The sequence below is a fragment of the Agelaius phoeniceus genome, chromosome 1, assembly GCF_051311805.1.
Source record: "Agelaius phoeniceus isolate bAgePho1 chromosome 1, bAgePho1.hap1, whole genome shotgun sequence".
Lineage (NCBI taxonomy): Eukaryota > Metazoa > Chordata > Aves > Passeriformes > Icteridae > Agelaius > Agelaius phoeniceus.
In genome coordinates, this window is record NC_135265.1 from 66,770,230 (window position 1) to 66,791,467 (window position 21,238).

The 21,238-nt window shown below is 42.2% G+C and overlaps 1 protein-coding gene across 1 annotated transcript in view; it reads left to right on the top strand.

Moving 5' to 3' along the window:
• NEDD9 (neural precursor cell expressed, developmentally down-regulated 9) overlaps nucleotides 1–21,238 on the top strand; it is a 38,171-nt gene that overhangs the window by 13,989 nt on the left and 2,944 nt on the right. The window contains exons 2-6 of the mRNA XM_054637070.2: nucleotides 2,159–2,599; nucleotides 17,581–17,682; nucleotides 18,541–18,642; nucleotides 19,066–20,289; nucleotides 20,626–20,715. Of these exons, the coding sequence (XP_054493045.2) occupies nucleotides 2,159–2,599; nucleotides 17,581–17,682; nucleotides 18,541–18,642; nucleotides 19,066–20,289; nucleotides 20,626–20,715 (1,959 nt within the window). The remainder of the gene's footprint in view (nucleotides 1–2,158; nucleotides 2,600–17,580; nucleotides 17,683–18,540; nucleotides 18,643–19,065; nucleotides 20,290–20,625; nucleotides 20,716–21,238) is intronic.

The window sequence follows — 21,238 nt, forward strand, 5'->3', positions numbered from 1 at the left end:
TGCTGCTGTTTACATGGAAGTTCAAAATGGCAATCCTGCTTTTCCAAGCCAAAGCTTAATTTATACCAACCTCACTAATGATGCTGATGAAAGGTAAAGCCAGTGTTTCTCATACATTTGAAAGCTGATCTCCCATTCAGAGAAGAGGAAACTGATCTCGTGCACCCCATTTCAACCCTGCATGTCTTGGGAAATGCAAGTTCACCTACCTTTTATGTGATACCTGAGCTTATCCCCCTTCCATCCACCAGTCAGCCCTGCACACAACCTGCTACACTGAGCAAGGTCAAACTAAAGTCTCTGTCTTGAGGAAGCACAGGAATGATGGGAAAACATCAGCATGATAACAGGGAAAGATATAACAAATGAGGGATGGTTAAAAGAAAAAGTTCTGAAATGTCCAAGGAGGAAGATAAATATGACAGATAAAAACACTAAACTGTACTTGACGCTATTCCTTTGACATAGGAAAGATAAATCTTTAAGGCAGCTGCGTATCCTTTTTGGTGGATTAGCACCATTTCAGTTTGTGTACTGCATCCAAATATTTCAGCTTGAACACTTCAGATCCAGGGCTCTGTATATTTTTTCAAGTGCTTACAGTCGGATTATAACCACCTCTGCTGACCGCCTTCACTGAAAATCAGGCAGTCATGGAGCAATTGTTTCCAATATGTCTGGAAATATCACCAGAGCCAAGAAATTAAATCTTCATGGCCTTTTTGAGGGGTCCAAGAATGTTAGTGCAGACAGCCTGCCTACTTTCCATTGAATACCTTGGCCAGTTGCTCAGAACTGGATGTGCCATAGAGGCCTGCAAAGAAAGAGGAAAGGGAGGTGGGTCCATCTGGGAGAGGAGGTGGTACTTATTAGTAACACATCACAGCCAACAATCTTACATCAACTCAGAGCTGGCTTAAAACTGCATAGCAGAGGTACTGCTGGGCGTAGAACCCCAGCAGGAGAGAAGGCAGGGCAAGCTGCAAAGCCTGCCTGAAACTCTGGGCAAATGCTTGGGGGTAGAGCTGTGTGAAGCTCCTTGTGTTGATGGTACTGCTCCACTTCACATAATCAAGCAAAGTGCATCAAAGAGTGCTTAAACTGTGTTGACACAAGTCAAAGACACCCTTTGGCTGCCCTAAGTCTCCCCTTAAGTTACACACAGAGGCTCTTTGTGGTGCTGGTTGATACCTACATTCTTACATTCTTTTAGATGGGCACTGCTTTCCTCATGGCACGGGCATCACCCTGCTTGGGGTCACTGGGTGCATTATTTTTTAGAATTACATTTTTCTCTTGAAGGTCTTTCTACAGAAGATGGACCTCAGAGGAACCATGTTCTTTGAAGTTGGTTTGGAGGGTTTTTTTTTTTTGTGGTGCTGGTTTTGAGGCAGCAGGGGAGGAAGGGTTTTATCTATTAAACTACTTCTGTGCTATGCTGTGCCCCTAAAGAAGTTTGCAGAGTGAGAAGGCATAAAGCTACACACAAAGATGAGCATCGTAGCTCAAAGCCTGTGATGTTTTCTCAACTCATTTTTAGATAGTTTTTCTTACTAGGTGGTCTACAGATCCATCACTTTTAAGGCCACCTGCAGGCGTCAGCCAAAAAAGCCAGGCCACTGTCTTTACACTAAATGGGATCTGCATCTCCGTGGAAAGTCTTTTGGGACCCCACAAATGTAAAGTTGTTTGGGAAAAATGACTCTGGATTACTCACTCCTTGTGAGTCTTGCTCAGGTTTATTTTTAATGGCTGCTAGCTGGCTGTAGCAGTACACAGAGCATGTTTGTAGGGAAATCAGTGTCAAGAGATGAAGGTACAAGCCCCTCATTCACAGGAAGAGCACCTCAGTGCCAGGAGCAGAACTCTCCTGACTTTCTGTCTGTTCAGGTGACTAGGCCATATAAAGAGCTTCTATCTGACCCACTGTTTCTGGAAAATTTCTCACTAGCAGTGTTGCTAATGCATAAGCCTCTCATTTTCCCAACTTGGGACAGAGGAATCCTGTGCTGTATGATTTTCCATGGGTTTTTTTATTTCCTGCACACTTCTTTTTCAAATTCAGTCCTTATTTCCTATCACTTAGAATGTGCTTGAAGATACAGAAAAATTCTGCCTTGTTTGCTGACTTGCTATTCTTGCCTTTGTTTCTCCACAGAATCTTATGGCCAGGGCGCTCTATGACAATGTCCCCGAGTGTGCAGAAGAGCTGGCCTTCCGCAAGGGAGACATCCTGACGGTGATAGAGCAGAACACCGAGGGGCTGGAAGGATGGTGGCTCTGCTCCCTACACGGCCGCCAAGGCATCGTCCCAGGCAACCGCGTGAAGCTCCTGATAGGTGCCGTGGTACAGGACAGCTCTCCTGGCCGGGATGTGCCCAGCTCAGCACTGATGAATCAGCCCTTCAACCACCAGAAGATCTACCAAGTGCCGAGCTCGCACGCCTCGGCACGGGACCCTGTCTACCAAGTGCCGCCTTCCCACCAAAACCAGGGAATTTACCAGATACCCACTGGTCATGGTCTGGTGGGACAAGAGACTTACCAGGTGCCACCCTCCATGCAGAGGTGTATTGATGGTCCAGCTGTGACTAACAAGGTGTGTGCATTTGCTTTTACTTTGTAGCTCCAGAGCCGCTCACTTGGGCTGAGAGAAGTATGGGATTCAGGCTCCTCCCAGGCTGAAGCACATTTGGCCTGTGGCACTCTCACATTATGTGTTCAAAAGAGCTGCTGCAGCAAGAGGAACTCTCCCACTTACTAATGAACAGTTACATCATCTGCCCAAGTAATTTTTGTTTCATTAAAAATTATATACTATCTTGCTGGAGCAGTCCCAGTGGGTCTAAACTACAAAGAGGAATCAGTGTTTGATATGACAAGGGCCATACTTGTAAGAGTGAGGAAACAAGAGGATGATGATAATGAGGGATGTTTTAGTACTAAACCTAAAACTTTTAAGAGTGCACTTGATGTTTATCTACAGTTAAATTTTTTGGTTGAAAGTGACAGCTGCAGCAGCTCCATGATGCAACCATTACTGCATTATTGCATTTTGCAAGGGTCGCCCCTTGTTCCTGCTGTTCTTCTTAAGTTCTCCCCATCTTCTGCCACTCCCTCATTTTACCTTCACAGGATACCTGCCAGGTACCCTGGTGACAGAAAAGGAAGGAAGTATTACAAAGCCAAGAAGAAATTCTTTCAGTCCCTCCATTCCCAGTTCAACAGCTCCAGATATCAGCATCCTGCTTACCCTTAGAGCTTAAAGCACAGCATTAATATCCAATTTATGTGAGTGGATGATGGCTCTCTCAGGAAGTTCTTTACTGGTTTAAACTTTCATCTAATTTAGTTTGGCAAGACTGTCTGTTTTGTGTTTTTCCCCCACATTGCCCACAAGTCAGCCTTTTTCATATCAGGCCTTTGGAAGACATCTTCTAATGCTTTTATTTCCTTGTTATAATTTCATTTTCCTTGATAAGAATAAATGGATTTTTTGTCTTCTGAGCAAGAGAGAAAGATCTGTGAAACCATTCCAAGTCAATTTATAAAGAAGTTTGCTTGCTCAGCTTTCCCACAGTTATGCTTTATAGTCTGTGCAGGAAGATAATACAAGAAAATTGCACTTGCTGCACAGGCAGAGATAGGAGCTTTGTTGGAGCAATTACATGAATTTTCTTGATAACTCCCATGTATTTTCTCTCATTTCCTTCTTTCCATTTAGACTACATACACTGAAATCTTTTCCAGGATACTCTTTGCCTATCCACAGTGGATACCCTCCAAGGTAGTTAGTGAACACCTGGTAAATAATCTTTTGATGGGGCAGCAGAGAAGAGATCTCATTTTAGGGTATAGCTGCAAGAAACATTTTAAATCACCATTCAGAGATGCCTCAGCTATCCAGCTTGGGCACAGGAGATGCACCATACAGCAGATCTGCACTAAAGTCTGTAGGAAAGCACAAGGAATTAGTTTGGAATGAGCACTAGGTACCTTCATTTTAGTACCTGACTTGCCTAAATACTGTTGGGATAGTTTGCTTAGCATAATTAATGTATGTTTCTACTCCACACAGAAAAATTTTCCAACTGATAAGAGGTTTTTCTTCTCCCTCCTCCCACCCTCTCCAGCTCCAGTGAAAACAACAGGACATTCTGTATAAACCTGTTGGCTGCTAGGACTGTGTTAAAACCCTTGAAACACTAAGAGACTGAAATCTTTGGTTTAGTCTAAGTGCAAAGTTCTTGACTTTGAGTTGAGATACAAATATCAGAAGCTGTGAAGCACCTGTTTTCTCCAAGTTTCTGCTGAGACATTTTTTCAGCAACCTTGATTATGAATTTTTCTGAATTCAAGTAACCTTTAGAAAGTTATCTATTTGTCAGAGTTGTGACTTGTTTTCATTTAATTCCTTGCAACCCATGAAAGACCAGCTATGCTGCTCACTGTAAAATAACTAAACATACACATTTATAGAGGATTTCATCCTCGATCAAAGTAAATGCCAACCTGCTTAGCCCTAGCCAATATTTGCTACTTGCTTTAGTCCTGACTTAAATTTATTTAACCCAAGAGTCCTTGCTCTCAGTATTCACTGTGTTGTATTGAGGCTGGCAAACCTCATGCAGCATCCTGCTTTGACCAGAGGTAGATATGTCCCTTACTCCTTGGGATTTCTCAGTTCTACACTAAAAGGAACCCGTTGGGATTGAATCCATGACAGGCAAGAGATGACTTACCAGTGGTGTCTGAGGTAAAACTACTCCTTTCTGTATCATCCCAGTCTTGCTAAGCTGCTTTTTTACAGCTACAGCTGCAACTCTGCTAATGCCTTTGTGAAAGAAAAGCCTAATTAAAGGGAAGCACTTTAGCACTTGTCTTCTTTGTATGAGGAAACAGTCTGCCCTCCAAATCCTCCTTCTCTAGGGATCAGTTAAAACAATCCTTAATATTAAGAAAAGCTGGGCATCTTGAAGGTTTGATTTGGGTTCTCTTTGCTTTGTCTTCCAAAATTAATAATATCTTTTCTCAGACTTATGACACCTGCTTCAAAGGCTTAAATGAGCCACTCTGGCTCCTTCCATCAGCAGAGCCAGCTGGTCAGCAAGCTGTGTATTTTGGTAGTCGTAAGGACATCAAGAGGTTTTGCTGCAAGTTCTTGCTGTATGCAAGTCTTCTTCCTTCCCACAGCAGGAGCTAGAGAAGAAACCTGTGTCCTCTGGACATCATTCTAGGCAAGACCAGCAGCAGTTTCTGTGCCATCCCTTTCTGCACGTGTCTGCTTGCTTCCCTTGTGCAAACATGTGGCTTGGCTGCCATACAGGTTTTGCAGGCTCAGGGCTCAGGAGCTGCTGTCAGGCAGGAATTGTCTAGCCTGGAGCAGCAGTAAATCAACAGCAGGCATGTTATTAAGCTGTGCTGAGGTAACCCATCTCCTAAGCCAGCAAGGCAGAGCGAGTCAAAAAGGAGTCCTGAGGCAGGTAATTACAGTGATTAATTGATTCTGGCCAAACTGGTTGCTGAGAACAGAGCTGTACTGGCTCCCTCTATCAAATAAAAATAGCACCTTCTAGAACTCACTCTACCAATGACAGAGATAAGGAGCGTTCAAATTAGCCTTTGTTAGCCCCAGGCTTTTGCAGCTCTGCTGCAAGTTCAGTCACAAAACCCCAAAGTGTGGAGAGCATCTGAGGAGTGTAAAGAGGTGGAAGCTGTGTCTTAGAATTTATTCCCTCTTTCTGTGCTCTACTTTGGAACTTATTCTCTTTTGCTGCAGCCAGCAAAGAGAAAGAACCTTCAGACAAATCTGATATTCAGGAATGGATTTTATCCTTGTCACAGAGTTCTGCATGGTCTTGAGTGGTGCTTTTGCATCTCATCTGCAAAATATGTGGATTAATTATGAGGGACTCATTCTGTACACATTGCTTTGAGAACATCTTTTGGGAAAGGTGCCAACAGAGCACAAAGATTCTTTTGCATCTGATTAATAATTAGTGATCAATCATTAGTTCACACCTAAGCTGTGAAGTAGGGAAAGCTACGCATGAAAAAAAAAGTCACTGCCATAATTTAAACACTCATTTTCTGGTTCAGTGTTTCCCCTAGCTGATCTGTTGTGCTGTCCCTGCCACCCTGCAAGTAGCATTGGCCAAAAAAATGAAGGGAATTATTTCCTTGTTGGAAAACAGCTTTCTGTAGGAACCAATAGCTGTCAGGAGAACTGTTGGTGAAGGAAACTCTGCACAAAACAGAATGAGGCTGATGTTTGTCCAGGGAAGAGACCGGACTGTGGGAGTTACCAGCCCTGAACTACAGCTCCCACAAGGCACAGACCAAATCAGGCAAATAGGGATTAATGCCAGCTTGGAACAAATCACCTTTTTTGTTTGTTGGTCTGTTTGGACTGGAACGCTGCAGTTCAGGAAACACTCAGATTTATCCACCTTTTAAAAGTGGATAGATCGGAATAGGGAAGGAACTCATCTTCATCCCCCGCCTATTTCCAAGTATAAACATGTCCTTGACAAATCAAGGGTTTCACACTCCACCATCCTACTTTATCAAGAGGTCACTGCCTTCAGCAGGCGGTTTGGGTAAACCATGGCTATGGGAACAGACCTTGTTCCCTGGATTTTATTTATGTTAAGAGTCGTGCTGGTTCAATGCACGAGAAAGTAGAAACACCACCCCACAAGCAGCACCACCCTGACAATTCTGGCACAGACTTCAGTAGCAGGACCCAGTTAGTCACATTATGACATTTTTCCTTCCAATTACACAAGTACTGTCCTAGCTGGGAAGAAACAAATGGCTCCTTATAATGTTAGTTCCAGAAATAAGCCTGCCTTTACATTATTGTCTTCTTTTCCTTGCCTATTTTCCCATTTATGAAATAAGAAGATAAAGACATTAAGCACAGTAAAGAGTTGTGTGACAGATTATTTTGTTATCAGAAAGAATGAGATCATATCTAGTGTTTTGCAGTTTGTTGGTAAAATGTATTTACATTCCAAGATAATGTCCTCATTTACCCTCAGGCCTGAAATACCACAGTTTCCTGTGATGGGGTTTCCATAAATGGCCCCAGTAGTGATCATATAGTCATTCTTCTCTTCTGCTTTCACATTACAAACTCTACTTTGGGGAATTGTATCCCTCATAACAAAATATTGCTTCTGTGTTAAAGTGCTGAACACACAGGAAGTTTGCTGAGTGCAGCAGCAATGGTAACACATGCCTCAACACTCAGAGCTTGCTTTCACAAAGTGTGCTCTAAAGGATGAAAATACCTCAAATTAAATGCAAGCTCAGTGGTTAAAACAGCACACAGCTGTTTTCTTAGGCTCGGGAGTTTCCCTTGTAACTTTCCATGTGACGTTAATAGGAGAACAACCATTTTACTGATAAAAAGTCAGTGCAGTTAATCCCTCATCCACGAGGCAGAGTAAGCAGTAGTTAGTCACTGATGTGATTTGTAGAGAAGTATTTCAAGAAAAAGACTGCATTTTATTAGGCTGAGCAAATATATGAGCTCAACATTACTCCCTGTTCCTCCCTGAGCACAGGGCTCTTTTTCATCAGTTCTATTTGGAGACCAGAGGCATGCATTTTTCCCCTGGAGTATCAGAAAAAAAGGCCAGTCCTGCAGTCTCATCCAATAACTGAGGGCTCCAGGGACACAAATCTGTCTCCCCAAGAGCAGGATCAAGCCTTTGCTAAAAATAGTAAAACAATAGTAATAGGAATAATAAAAGAAAAATGCAAGCTTATGGGCTCTTTCTTGGTGGTTAGAAACCTAACTGAGCATTTGGTTATGTCTGAAACAAAACACCAAATTCAGGTAATCTAAATTGCCCTCTAAGTACTAAAAACTAAGTACAGCAGCAGAGCATTTTAGAAAAAAACATTCCACATGAGTGGAAAACTGATTATTCAGAAAGTGAATCTCATCATAAGGAGGAAGTGTGGTTTCTGGAGACCAGAAATGGGTAGATGAAGACAGGTTGCTGGCCATCAGAAAATGCAGTTCTAGTGAAATCTAAAGTCTTGGCAGGCATTCTATGATTTTTTCAGATGTTTTGATTTGAAGGATGACTAATTAGCATCGGAATATCATCATTCCATATGTTTGCATGAAGCATGTCAGTTTTTCTTTTTTAAATAGCAGTGGCAGTATTGCATCTTTTTTTTTTTTTTTTGCTAACATGAATCTAAATTAATCTTTCTCCCCAAACAGATTGTTAAAATGAGTGCAAAGTGAAATTAAGGTAGCTGAGTTCCTAGGAGACGGGAACCTTCCATAAGCCAGTCTATCCCTAATCCTTAAAAGACAGTAATATATTCCCATTGGGTCTTACCATCACAACTTTTAAATATACACAGACAGTCGTGACTGAGGTCTGGCAAAAAAAACAATTAAGGATGGAGTTTATATCTGTTTAAAAGGTGTCTTTGCCTTCCATAAACTTTCCAAAGCAAGCTGTGCTAATCTAAACACCACTTACTAGAAGCACTTGTCTGTAAAGCTGCCCTGAGATACCCATACAGAAATGGAGCCAATACAGCTTGTGAGCCAGAGAGCCCCTACAAATGAAATAAAATCAAATCAAGCTTCTTTCTCATGGAAGGTTTTATTTGCCTCTCTGTCTCAGAGCAGTGTAGTTCCCAACTTAAATGATTTAGGGGCACTTCCATTGTTTCTGCCCAAGTGTAACTCTTGAGAGCACACTTCTGGAATTGAAACTCTCTGGCAGTGCTTTGTCTCAACCATTTTTTTGCCCACTGGGAAATGCCGATTCACAAAACTGAAATTGATGATAGAGAAGGATCTGTTCTGAGAAATGTCTTAAAGGAAGGGAAACAAGAAATCATGGAAATACCCTGTTACAACAATTCCCAAATGAAGCTTTCTCCCTAATCTAGAAATTCAATGTAGGAGGAAAGAAATAACAGAAAAAAGATGAAGCACCTCAAAAGAATTAAAATTATTTTTATGAACTGTACCAAACTGGTTTTTGATGTGAGCCTTTAGGATTTCATGTCATTCACAGCAAGACACAATCTGCCCTATCTTAACACCTCATCCTTTTTCTTTCTTTCCTCTCCTCTGCCAAACTTGCCCTAAACTTGGGCTTCTGTCTTTGAAAAGAGACAGTCATAGTATTACCAGCACAGAAAACAAGCTCTGGTTTGCAACTGGTTCTTCATGTGATGACCTTTTTAAAGCAGGGAGACTAGACAGACTGGGATGGCCAAAGCAAGATACTCTTTTTTTGTCATGGACAAGAGACCCAAATGCTGAGGTGCTGAGTTTTGCCACATATTTTTCCTTTATCAAAACTGCAGCTCAGACTTAATCACAGTTTTCCAGAGAATGCTTTAGCAGACACACATCACACAATAATTGGGGGGGATTCTTTATCTGTAAGACCTATCCATAGACAGTATTTCAGAGTTCATGACTGTGCTATCACCAGTCCTGTGACCCATCAGCTTTTTAGCTCTGTTGGCCAATGCATGCAAAAATGATGATGTCTCTGTCTGCCTAAATATGAGTAATTGTCATGGAGATGACATTACACTGGTAAAACTCTTATAAAGAATGTTGGACAGCTATCCTCTTCACACTCCTCTTTAAAATGCCAATAATTTAATAGAAATTGTATGATTTGCTCATCTCTCTTGTTCTCTTCCTCTCCTCTCAAAAGCGGGACATTCTCAGAAGTGTTGGTTTGACTGTCTTTCATTACATTTTGTGAGCAAGAATGACTCTTACCAGAATCTTGGAAATACCCTTCCCAGTCAGCCTTGCAGTTCAAGGCCAGTCTGTCCCACTGAATCAAGCAGAAATGTTGCTCATAACACAACTGGCAGCAAGCCCTAGAGCTGATGTGAGAGAGAACAGGATCATGTCACGAAAACATAATAAAATAAAGAAAAAAAAAATCCAGTCAAATCTTGCCAGTGACAAAGCTGTTGAGATTTTTTTCTTTTGTGTGTTTTGTACAGCTCATTTGGTAAGATCTGGAGATACAGACCTTTTTATCTGCATTTAGTTTGCAATCATGAACATCAGTGAGAAAAAATTCAACACTATCATCTAAAGCTACAGCTAATGCAAGTTCAGCACTATTCCACCACACTTCATAGAGCCCTGTCATTTTATTCTAATCAGAGCTTAGAACATTTGTGTAACTCCACAGATTTATTTTTTTAAAAAGTTGTTTGGAAAGACTATAAACCTGCACTTCAGATTTAGGAAAAAAGCAAAACTTAAAAATATTGTAATGACCCTGCTTTTCTATACTGATTAATGGAAGAAGTCCTACCAGAAGTTAAAAATTCAGAATTAGGCTATTTGCAAAGCAGTTGGTTATACCCTTTTCACCAGCAGTGAGGGTTTAAATCCAGGCCAGTTTGTGATGTCACATTTTTTATCTTAAATTTGTTTCACAACTTGTCCTCTATATCTTCAAGACTCACGAGCCAAAACTCGTGTAATTCTTGTTGAAATAATACAGCCTCAAAATTGTAACACCCATTTTCCTTACATGCTGTTGTGACAATACCACAGGGGTGTTTTTTAAGATTAGGCATCTACTGGTGAGGCACTTCATAGGCACGCTTAAAAGTTTCTGTTTAAATGCCTGAGCCTGAAGAGTTAAGCATTTTTAACACACCATGAATAAGTGACATCTGGACCTGCTTTAGGTTTTGAGAGCATTTACAGCAGAATCTTCACAGGTATAGGTCTTGGACAGCAAATGGAGATTGTGTAGGAGAAAATAAGCAGTTTTTTTAAAGATAAAAGCAGCATCAAGAAATAAACGAGCTCTGTACCCGGGCAGTATTTGTCATGTGTCCTTATCTTCACACATCTGAGTATTCTAAGAAATCTCAGTGGTGAACGCCCCCTCGGAAGCAGGCAGAGGTGTCACAACGCTCCTTGGTGCCGCGTTCCTTTTTGCCACGTGCTACAGCTGATAACAGAAAATCAATACAGCCACTTCTGGCAATTTCCTCTTGCCTGGCAGAGACATTTGGGCCTTAGCACTAGAAACAACTCATAGTCCAATGCATCAGAAAAAATGCCTCTATAGACTTCCTCTCCTCCATCCTCTTCCAGCTTGTGAGACTTGATCAAAGCCCTCCAACAGCTCAGTCTTGGCAGAAAATACTACACCAGAACATTTTATAGTGGTCCAATGTTCATACATTATTTGGATTAAAATAAAGTGCTATGAGTTCATAATCTTAAGACCTGTAGCAACTTACAAACCCAAACACTGATAAGAGTATCCTTAGCACATGTGAAATTCCAGCCTTTACTCATTGGCAGCAGGGAAATACACTGTCATTGTATACAGCAAATAAGTAAAAACATGATTGCTTGGTTTTTTCAGAGCAGGGAACAGAAAGTGATATGGTAGATATTAGTGTCAGGAAATTTATTATCAGTCACTGGAAATCCTGATGCAGCTTGCAGAATACATGAGTGGAAACATTGTGTGCTTTCTGTAAAAATGACAGTTTTAGTCAGCTAGCCAGGTTCTTTCAGATACCTAAATTACCTGTGTGCTTTTCAACCCAGCCTTCCTGCTGTTCAACTTAGCCACTGAAACCTCCCCAAGTGGAAAAAAATTGCAAAACAGTTAAAGAGACACACATGGCTTCCTAATTTCATGCAGCAGCACAGAAAGAAGGGCTAAGAAGTGGTTCACTGCCTGATCTGACATAATTCCATGGCCTCTGTCACTGCCTTGCAAAAGGCTAGGACTCAAGAGAATAGGGAGTTCTTTTCCCCTTAATTCTCTCTGATATTTCCCTATATTCTCTTTGTCTGTTTTATGCTTGTTCCAAGCCTAAGAGAGCCCAGGTGCCTGTTACATACCCACTTAAGGGGCTCAGCAACAGAATTTCAACAATTAGAGCTTCATATTAAATCTAAAGAAATAATTTACAGCAGTAAACAGACATGACTTTTTTTTTTTTTTCATTTCCTTACACTTTGATTCATTTTTCCCACACCCAGGCTTCATGCCAGCCCCCTTTTGTGCACCACCACCTGGGCAGAACTCTTCCCAGGGTAAGCAGTGGATGGCAGCAGCTCATCAGCTGCTGAGCCCTGCCCGAGGGGTGAAGAGGAGAGCATCGTGGCGGGAAATATGTTTTAATGCAGTTTTTTGTCCCAATTTAAAATATATGCCACTTCTTTCCCACCTTCAAAAAGCGCTATTTATTTAAAGGTAGTCAGCAGGCATCAGTGGGCTCTTGGGGCTGAGACACCATACTGGGAAATACCAAGCTGCCCTTTTTCGCTCCCCTCAGCCTGTGATTTGGGTGGGTCAAGGTGTTGCAGAGATGCAGTGTACCTCTGATCAGTTCTGTCACCTGTAAAACTCACTTGTTTCCCATCATTCTGCATATCAGGAACTGCAGTTCATGAGAACAGGCCAATTTTGCCCTCACGGTGCTTCTATAAGTTCTGAGTAATTTTGTTTGCTTCAGTAGGTTTATTTGCTCTTTGTCCTTGTGAAACAATGTAAACTACAGTGTTGTGTATCTGCTGTAGGCACGAGAATGAGAACGGTCTTCTTGTTGCCGTAGTTAGGAATGTTCTCTGTTGCAGCCTAACATGCCTTTTAATCCTGGAAGAAACAGAATGTTGTTTTTTCCCCCCGCTATATTTAGGAAAGCAGAATTTAATGAACCACAGGGCTGGATATTTTGTAAAGTACATGCACATTCAGCTCTTTTTTCTTGTTTAGGGACATGCCATTGGCATGGAAAAGGCCCAAGTAATTGCTTTTGGATGAGCATGGTCTTCAGAAAGAACAGAACAAACTTTCTGCTCAGTTGTCTTTGTTTTGCAGTACTGAAAGTTTGAAGGCTCATTACACATTTCACCAGAGCCCAGGCTGGTCCCTGTTAGCTGCTCTGCACGGACTAAGTGGTTAACAATGTTTTGAGAATGTTGTTGGGCTAGATAGTTTGTGGGAACACCATCTGTTTCCTTTAACACGTAAACAAGGAAAATTGCTGGTTTGAAATGCAGGATTATTTTTTTATACTTGGGTGACCACAGGCATTCTTAAAAGAGAAGAGGTAAAAGGGAAAGTAATCCTTATGAGGTATGAAGTGCAATGGCATTTGTTAGAAAATAAATTTGTGAGTGTCAGATGGGGCTGCTACCTCTGTTCTAGAAGTGGCTAATGTAGAACGTTTCCTTTGCAGTCACCTCCTTCCTTCTGAATTCATCTTCAAAAGTAAACTACCATCAAAAATAAAACCATAAAAAATTGTTCAACAATGCATTGGAAGGGCTGAGCATCCCATTCAGAAGCAGCAAGTTAATTTAATATATTTATGGGTAGATATCCAAATTCAAAAGTTACTTCTAAATATCCAAAATCAAAAGTTACAGAAGTTACTTCTGTTTCTTCCTCAGGCAGAAGAAGCAGCACAACCCCATGTCCTGATGACCCATGTGAGAAAGAACAAATGCCCCACATTTTTCCTTTGTCAAGTAATGGGGGCATTCTTTTAATTACTGTTACAAAATGTTTACTCAAGATAAGCTTTGGTGATGAGCTTCTTCTGTTCTGAATTGACCAGGAATAAGCAGTCCAGCTTAAGGAAAAGCATTGGAATGAAAGAGGGGTGGAGTTACAACAGGAAATATTCTTGTACTCAGTACAGACCAGATTATCATCTGCAGGAGACTTTGCTGTGAAATTGCTCATAACATGTTGTTACTGGATAATGATCCTCCACACAGGAAAATATACCCAAGTGACTGGGAGAAAAAAGCTGTCTTTCATGTTATCAGCAAACCTTGGTTGTTGCTGGGTATCTTAAAATCATATTTTCTGCTTTTCATATGACTTTTTTGAAAGCCTAAAGAGGAGCAGACATAAAAGCATCTCATGCATTTTTATTTGGAAAATAAATGCCACCATAAGTGGAGTGCACTGCTAACCACAGCCCTGCAGACACCTCAGGTCCTCTGTCCACAGTTGCACTTGCAGGCAGACTTTACTCATGAATACCCAGAATCAAGCATTTTGCACTTTAACCTCTCACTTTCTTTGACAGCAGTTAGACACACCCAGAGCACATTTTTGTTTCAACCAAATTAAGGAGTGACACTGCTTGACCACTGCTTCAGGTCTGGGAAAGAGCAAAAGTGCCTAGATGATATAAAAAGTCCTGCAGTGCTGAGTGAAACTGCTTTCCCTTGTGTGGTCTATGTAGCTTTAGTGTAGCTTTTTAGGATTGTATCAGCACAGTAAATAAAACCAGCACCCTTGTAGTACTGTAAATAATTCATATGGCATCTGGTATGTCAGGATTTTTTGAAAAGTGGGAAAGGCCTCTAAAGATGGGCTACCAGAGTAATTGCAGCTGCATGAAATTCCTGTGTGCAGAGTGAAGGAGAATTTCTCAGTAAGTACTGGGCATGAGCAAGCTTCTCTTCCATGCATGTTCCAGGCTCCATGGTGCAAAGATATCATCTGTTTTGTGACCAGGGATTCTTGTTACAAAAGCAAAATACCATGTTTAGCTATGAGAAGAACAAGTGGTTTTACTTGTGTGTGCTTAGGGACATGGCTTGGTGGTGGACTTGACAGTGCTAGGTTTATGGTTGGACCACTGATCCTAAAGGTCTTTTCCAGCCTTCTGTGATTCTATGCCTTATTGCCTGTGCTGCTTGGATCAACTCCCTTTTTTATATTAGAGGCCTGTGACTTTGTTCATGGAGATCAATTCTTTGAGCAAGAAGAGTGGTGGTGTCTTCTATCACAGAATCACAGAATGAACTAGGTTGGAAAAGACCTATGAGATCTTCAAGTCCAACCTGTGACCTAACACCTCCTCATCAACTAAACCATGGCACTGAGTGCCACATCCAGTCTTTTTTAAAAAATGTCCAGGGACAGTGATTCCACCACCTCCTTGGGCAGACCAGTGCCCAGTCACTCTTTCAGTGAAGAATTTTTTTCTAGCATCTAATCTAAACTTCCCCTGGCACAGCTTAAGATTGTGTCCATTGCCTGGGAGAAGAGATCAGCCCCCAGCTGCCTACAACCACCTTTCAGGGAACTTTAGAGAGTGATAAGGTCTCCCCTGAGCCTCCTTTTATCCTGAAGCAGTTCAGTCATTCAGCTTCTGGTATGGAACAAAACTGAACAAGTGGGTATAAAACTTTCACACTGAGCAACCAATATCTGTCTTATTGGAGCCTGTCACATCCTGAGTCCTGCATTGTCCCTCTAGGCAGCAAGCAGCAGGTGAAGCAGAGCCAGACTGCAGCAGTGCACCATTCCTCCTGCTTCCAGCGCTGCGTGGGGCCTCTGGCTGCCTGCCATGAACACCCTGTTGTTTCTTTTCTCTGGGATGGTCAAGCAGTTTCCCAGCATATTAGCAAGCAGCCTAATGCCACTGTGTTCAGAGCAGCAGAAGAGCTGGTGGAGATGGGCTACCCAGGAAACAGCCATTTGTTTTTACTGTACATTGTCAGTGCTCCCAGAGGATCGCTTTAACACACTGAATGACTCATTGAAGCAACTCCATGGTTGTAATTTTGTAGCCCTTGGAAGGAACCTTTAAGTAAACATGACTTAAAACCAAATCCTTCTGTTCTTGACTTGGGTAGAAAGCATTTGACTGGCAGTACACAGCTGGGGGAAAAAGGATGCAAAATGTATATGGCAAACTATTCTAGTCCGGTCACTAACCCTCACTGGCAGAAAAAGCATGAAGAGGTGATGTTGATACAAGTTAGAATTTTCTCTGGCAAACAGAATAATCCCAGTACTACATGAGAGTGGCCTGGGAGGGATACTGTCTGGAGTGACCCATTATGGGAAGCTTCCAGTAACTTCAGAAAGAACTTCCTTTAAAGTTTTTGCCCATAGATAACTTTTTCAATGCAGTAGGTGACTCTTGTGGGACAGAAACAGCCTGTCATAAATGCAATATTTTTAGATTCTTTTTTTAAAAAAACTTCCTGTGTATGTAAGCCCTATTAGCCCCATGCCCAACTGAGCAGTTCTCTCATATGCAGCACTCTGGAGACTCTATCACTTCCAGTTCCTGTCTTCTGATGGTAATTCAAGGAAAAGCACTTGCAAAAGCCATAGTCTTCCCCTGCCTGCCAGGTGTGAGTGTTCCTCCTTCCCCCAAGGCCCACAGAGTCAGGGCATGGGCTGGTGCTGCCTTGGGCTGCTCACTGAATCAGAGCTGTCCTTGTGCTGGCAAGGCACCCACCCAACGAGGAATCCAGTGGTTGTTTCATGGGACAGGGACAGAGACTGCACAGCCAAATCTGGGCAGCAAGTGAAAAGAAGGAAAGCCTGTGTTGTTAACATAGCAGAGAAGTGGTAGGAGGTTAACATGAGGGACTTCCCCTGCAGACCTCAGTCAAGACAAACTCACTGTGAAATCTGGCCAGGATGCAAGGATTCCTTTTAGCAAACACTGCCACGGGATCCTTACTGAATGTTTGGGTAGAAATGCTGTTGGTATGTCTCGCATACATTTCTAAGGAGAGTTAGGTAGCTCTGGTGTAAAGTTTTCCCCAGCCGAGTACAAAGCCACATCTTATACAAGCCTATGTAATTTATCATGTTGTGCCTTTGAGTTACAGTATTTATATTTTTTTTCTTAGAGCTAAATAGCACCAGCAGAAGTTCAGATGTCAGCATTTCCACTATAAACCCAGTTCTCTTTTGGGGTTAGGTAACATTTATTTTATACCACACTGTACTGAAATTCTGCTGTGCAGATGCTGTCCAAGACTTAAGGCATTTATTTTTCACCAGATTTTATTTGTAGTTATTATGGTAGTTAATGGTTTACAAAATGTCAGAAAATGTAAATTCTAAGCTTTCTTGTTTTTCAGAGGCTGTTATTGCATTATATACTTCAAGAAGGGCTTGACATTTCCCATCTCTTAGCCACTAACATGAAAAAACCAAGCAGAGACAGCAAAATTGAATGTCCTGCTTTGGAAAGTTTAAGCATGGCATTTTTATGTGAAGAACTTCCAAAGCCTCAACTCACACTCAGTTCTCCAGGATGTTGTGCTATGGAGCACAGTAACACATGGAGTCCTGCTGGAGTAGCTGGGAAATACCTCTACAGCAAAGGTGTAGATTCCCAGAGACTAAACACAGTATTTTAAGCCTCTGAGAAGGAGTGGGGACACTCACACCTAGTAGAATCAGCCTTGATCTCAGCGAGTGGGTGGTGCAGCCATCACCTCGTGTGGTCTGTGCTAATGGGAGGTCAGTGGGAAGAAAGGACAGAGCTCTCAGACCTGCACAGAATCTGTGCTTGGCAAGTAGAAGACAGTGTAGAGCACTAGCAAACAGTCATGTCAGGGCTGGTCTGGAAAGAAAAAATGGTGCATTTGCGGCTACTAACACTCATTTAAAGTGTTCGGCTCTCAGAAGGGTATGCAGACTGGTGTTACTAACATTGCCAATGATGCATGAATGTTAACAGGATTGGATTGTTACAGAGAGAACATCCTCAGAGACTTAACGTTTCCTCTTTTTGCTTTACCCACAGGTAATAACACCAGTCAGGTCAGGACAAGGTTATGTTTATGAATTCCCTTCTAAGCACCAGAAGGATGCCTACGATATCCCCCCCGTTCGCCCTCTCCAAGGGGTAAGTACCAATAAAAGTACCAACAGGGCTGACAGAGCACAAAAGGTGATGAATTTTTACCAGACTTTTATAAGCAAGGCAAGTTCTCCCATTTCAGAGAGAAAATACGTTTTAATTAGATGCTGTGGCTTATTCACAGATCACAGACATATTTCAAAGTTTTATTTGATGTTGACTAAGATTTGGCAGCACACCAAATGCAAAAGTCCCATTTGTTCTCTCTGTTTTGATCAAAGAGTATATCTAAACAGAATAAACTTGCTGCCTGGGAACATTTTTTTGCCCTGTACTTTGTTGATGCATAGTTGACAGTAATTCACTCAGTAAGGGTAAAAATATCGCCCAGATGAACAGCTGCTATGCAGGGAGTTGTTTCCACCACCTATTGACTGCACCATGTCACTGAGCTTGAACTATTATCTTTGTTCTGGAGAGCACCCTTAGCAGTGAGTGCCCAGGACCACAGGTTTGTAGAGTGGATGCTGGCAGGACCTGGAACTCAACCCCCCTGAATGTAAGGGTGTGATCAGTTCTGATCGTATGTTCACCCCAAGAGGTATCTGTAATAGACGGACCTTGATTTACCTCTCAAGAGAGAAGTCAGCCTTGACTTCATCTTTCCAGCCTGCTGTCCACACCATTGCCCAGAGGAGGCCTAGAAAAATGCATTTCCTCCTAACTGTCCAAAATTCTAGGCAAATCCAAGATGTTCTCTCATATAAAAAAAAAAAAAAAACCTGAAGAACTCTGGTCATGTTCAAACTTTCTGAGAGGAAACACAGAAAAAAGAAAATTCATCTAATAGCAGAACTTTCCCTGAGATGACTTGTTTCTGTAATCAATTTATTCTTTCTTCAGATATATGACATTCCCCCCACTTCGGTTAAGGGGCCTGCACTTCCAGTTCCCATGGGAGAAGCAAAAGCCTTAGGAGTGTATGACATACCACCTGCCAAAGGGGTAAGCATTATTTTGTTTCCACAAGATCCTGTATTTTCATGTCTGGACAAAGACATGTTATAACAAGAATTCATGTAGGATCCTGAAGGAGAAGGAGATTCAGTACTTCAAAAACTTCCTTAGGTTTTTAAATTGTTAAAACTGGTGAAGTGAAGCACTGCATCAAAATTAAGGTTATGAACTATAAATTGATAATTAGACCTACATTATCTTTGTGGCAGCATGCTGCCTTTTTGGATTTTGCTGCTTGTGGGAATTTGCATCGAGATGAGTGATAAAAGTGAGATATTAAAACTGACTCTCAGTCAAACTTAAGTGTCTGACTCTTTGAAAGTCAGTAGCAGATCTTCCATCCCAAATGGAAGATGGTAAATATTTCGCTAGTCTAGTCAAAGGTTTCGTGTTTTGTTTTCTGTGATACAGGTCTATGCTGCACCTCCATCTGCATGCCAAGATGATACAGCCCTGAGGGAAAACTTGCAGGATTTTTCATCTTCAGTAGGCCACAGTGTAAGACCAGAAGGAGTATATGATATTCCTCCTCCCACTACCAAAGCAACTGGAAAAGAACTTAATAGATTTTCTCCTGAGAGCCTATTATTGCCAGGTGGAATGCCGCAGACACAGAGTGTTTATGACATCCCTACAAACCATCAAAACCATTTTCTTGGACAGCAAATTGCACCTGAAAAAGATGTTTATGATACCCCGAGGGGAGTTGCATTCCCAGGACAACAGACAGGACTCAGTGAAAATCCCATTGCAGAAGGAAGAGAAGGTGTCTATGATGTGCCACCACCAGTCCTCCAAGACAATAAAGGCTTACAGGATGTGACTGATGGGATGAATAGGTTGTCCTTCTCCAGCACAGGAAGCACGAGGAGTAACATGTCCACATCATCAACGACATCAAAAGACTCTTCTCATTCAGCATCAACTGCACAGGACAAAAGATTAATCCTTGATCCAGACACTGCCATAGAGAGGCTTTATCGCCTCCAGCAGATGGTGGAGGCAGCTGTCAATCACCTCACAGCCTTCATCGCACCCGACTGGCGGTCCTATGGATATATGGAGAAACACATCAATGAAATTCACGCTGCTGTGGATAAGGTAGAGCAGTCGCTGTTTGAGTACCTCCAGTTTGCCAAAGGATCGGCAGCCAATGCTTCCTGCCTGCCTGAGTTCAGCCTCCTCAACAAAATGCGGAGGGAGGTGCAAAGGCTGGAGGACTCTCACCAGATCCTTACCCAAACCAGTCATGACTTGAACAGCTACAGCTGGTCTTTGAATGTCCTAGCTGTCAACAGAGTGCAGAGCAAGTGCGATGACCTGGATCGGTTCGTTATGGTGGCAAGGACGGTCCCGGACGATGCCAAGCAGCTGACCACCACCATCAGTGTCAACGCTGAGCTGCTCTTCAGACAGGCACTGGGCAGTTCCCGTGTCAAAACCATAGCAGAGAACATAATGAACGCTCCTGACTGTGTGTATGACAGTCCTCAGATGCAGCGGCATGGAGAAAAGGCACAGAACCACTGCAGCTCCCTTCCCCCACTCCTGGGTAAATGCCAGCACCCTTACAGTGCCACCAGTGAAGGTTCAGAAAAGAGCTGGATGGATGACTATGATTATGTTCACCTGCAGGTAGGTAAACCCAACACCTTGTTCTGCATGTGGAAATTGTTTGTGGTTTTTCTGGAAGCTTCTTGTGGGAAAACAGCAATTGATTGCCATGCTAATGTGTATTCAAGATTTCTGATAATTTCACCAGGATGATTACTTACTGTCAAAGAGGACTGTTGGATTTCTAATAGTGACAGCCTTTTGCTCTGCCACACTATCCTTTCATTTTCTGTAGTCTTAGTGGGGCACTGCCAGTGAAAAAGCCAATACAAAGCAGCCTCTTTCTTGACCTGTGAGCTGCCATTTAGCTCAGAAGCAGTTTTGATTTAACACAGTCTCTTATGTTATACAAAACAGGGGAAAGAAGAGTTTGAAAGGCAACAGAAGGAGCTTCTGGAGAAAGAAAATATCATCAAGCAGAGCAAAATGGAGCTAGAGCACCATCAGGTATGTTCTCCCAGGTGTATAATTGCCCTAAAATGCAACATTCCTCCCACATAGGGAGCACTGGTCAAATAGAGCAGGAGGGGCCCTGCCCTTAGCAGCATGCAAAGGATACAGATAATAAAAAGCAAAGAGTTTAAAAACTCTAAAATTTCACCACAGAAGAGAAACGAGCTTCTGTGATGTCTCACAGCAGGTCAGTCACAAAGCCAGCTTGAGACCTAGGCTTTTCTGACCTGCCATCCAGGGCCTTAATCACTGGACCATACTGAATTCATGTGCCATCTTCACATCTGCTCAGTGAACATCAATACCATCAGCTTAAATGTTGAGCTGAACATCACTTTTAGTGCTAAGAAAAGTAGGTTCACAAGATCAAGGGCTGTCACTTTTCCCTCATATTAATTCTTCAGTATGTTGTTGCCATGTTGTATGGCAGAAAATTGTACAAGCAGTGAGGAGGTGAGATTTAAAGGGTTTTCATATCAAAATCCCACAGAGATGACAGCTTTTTAAAGATTGTGTA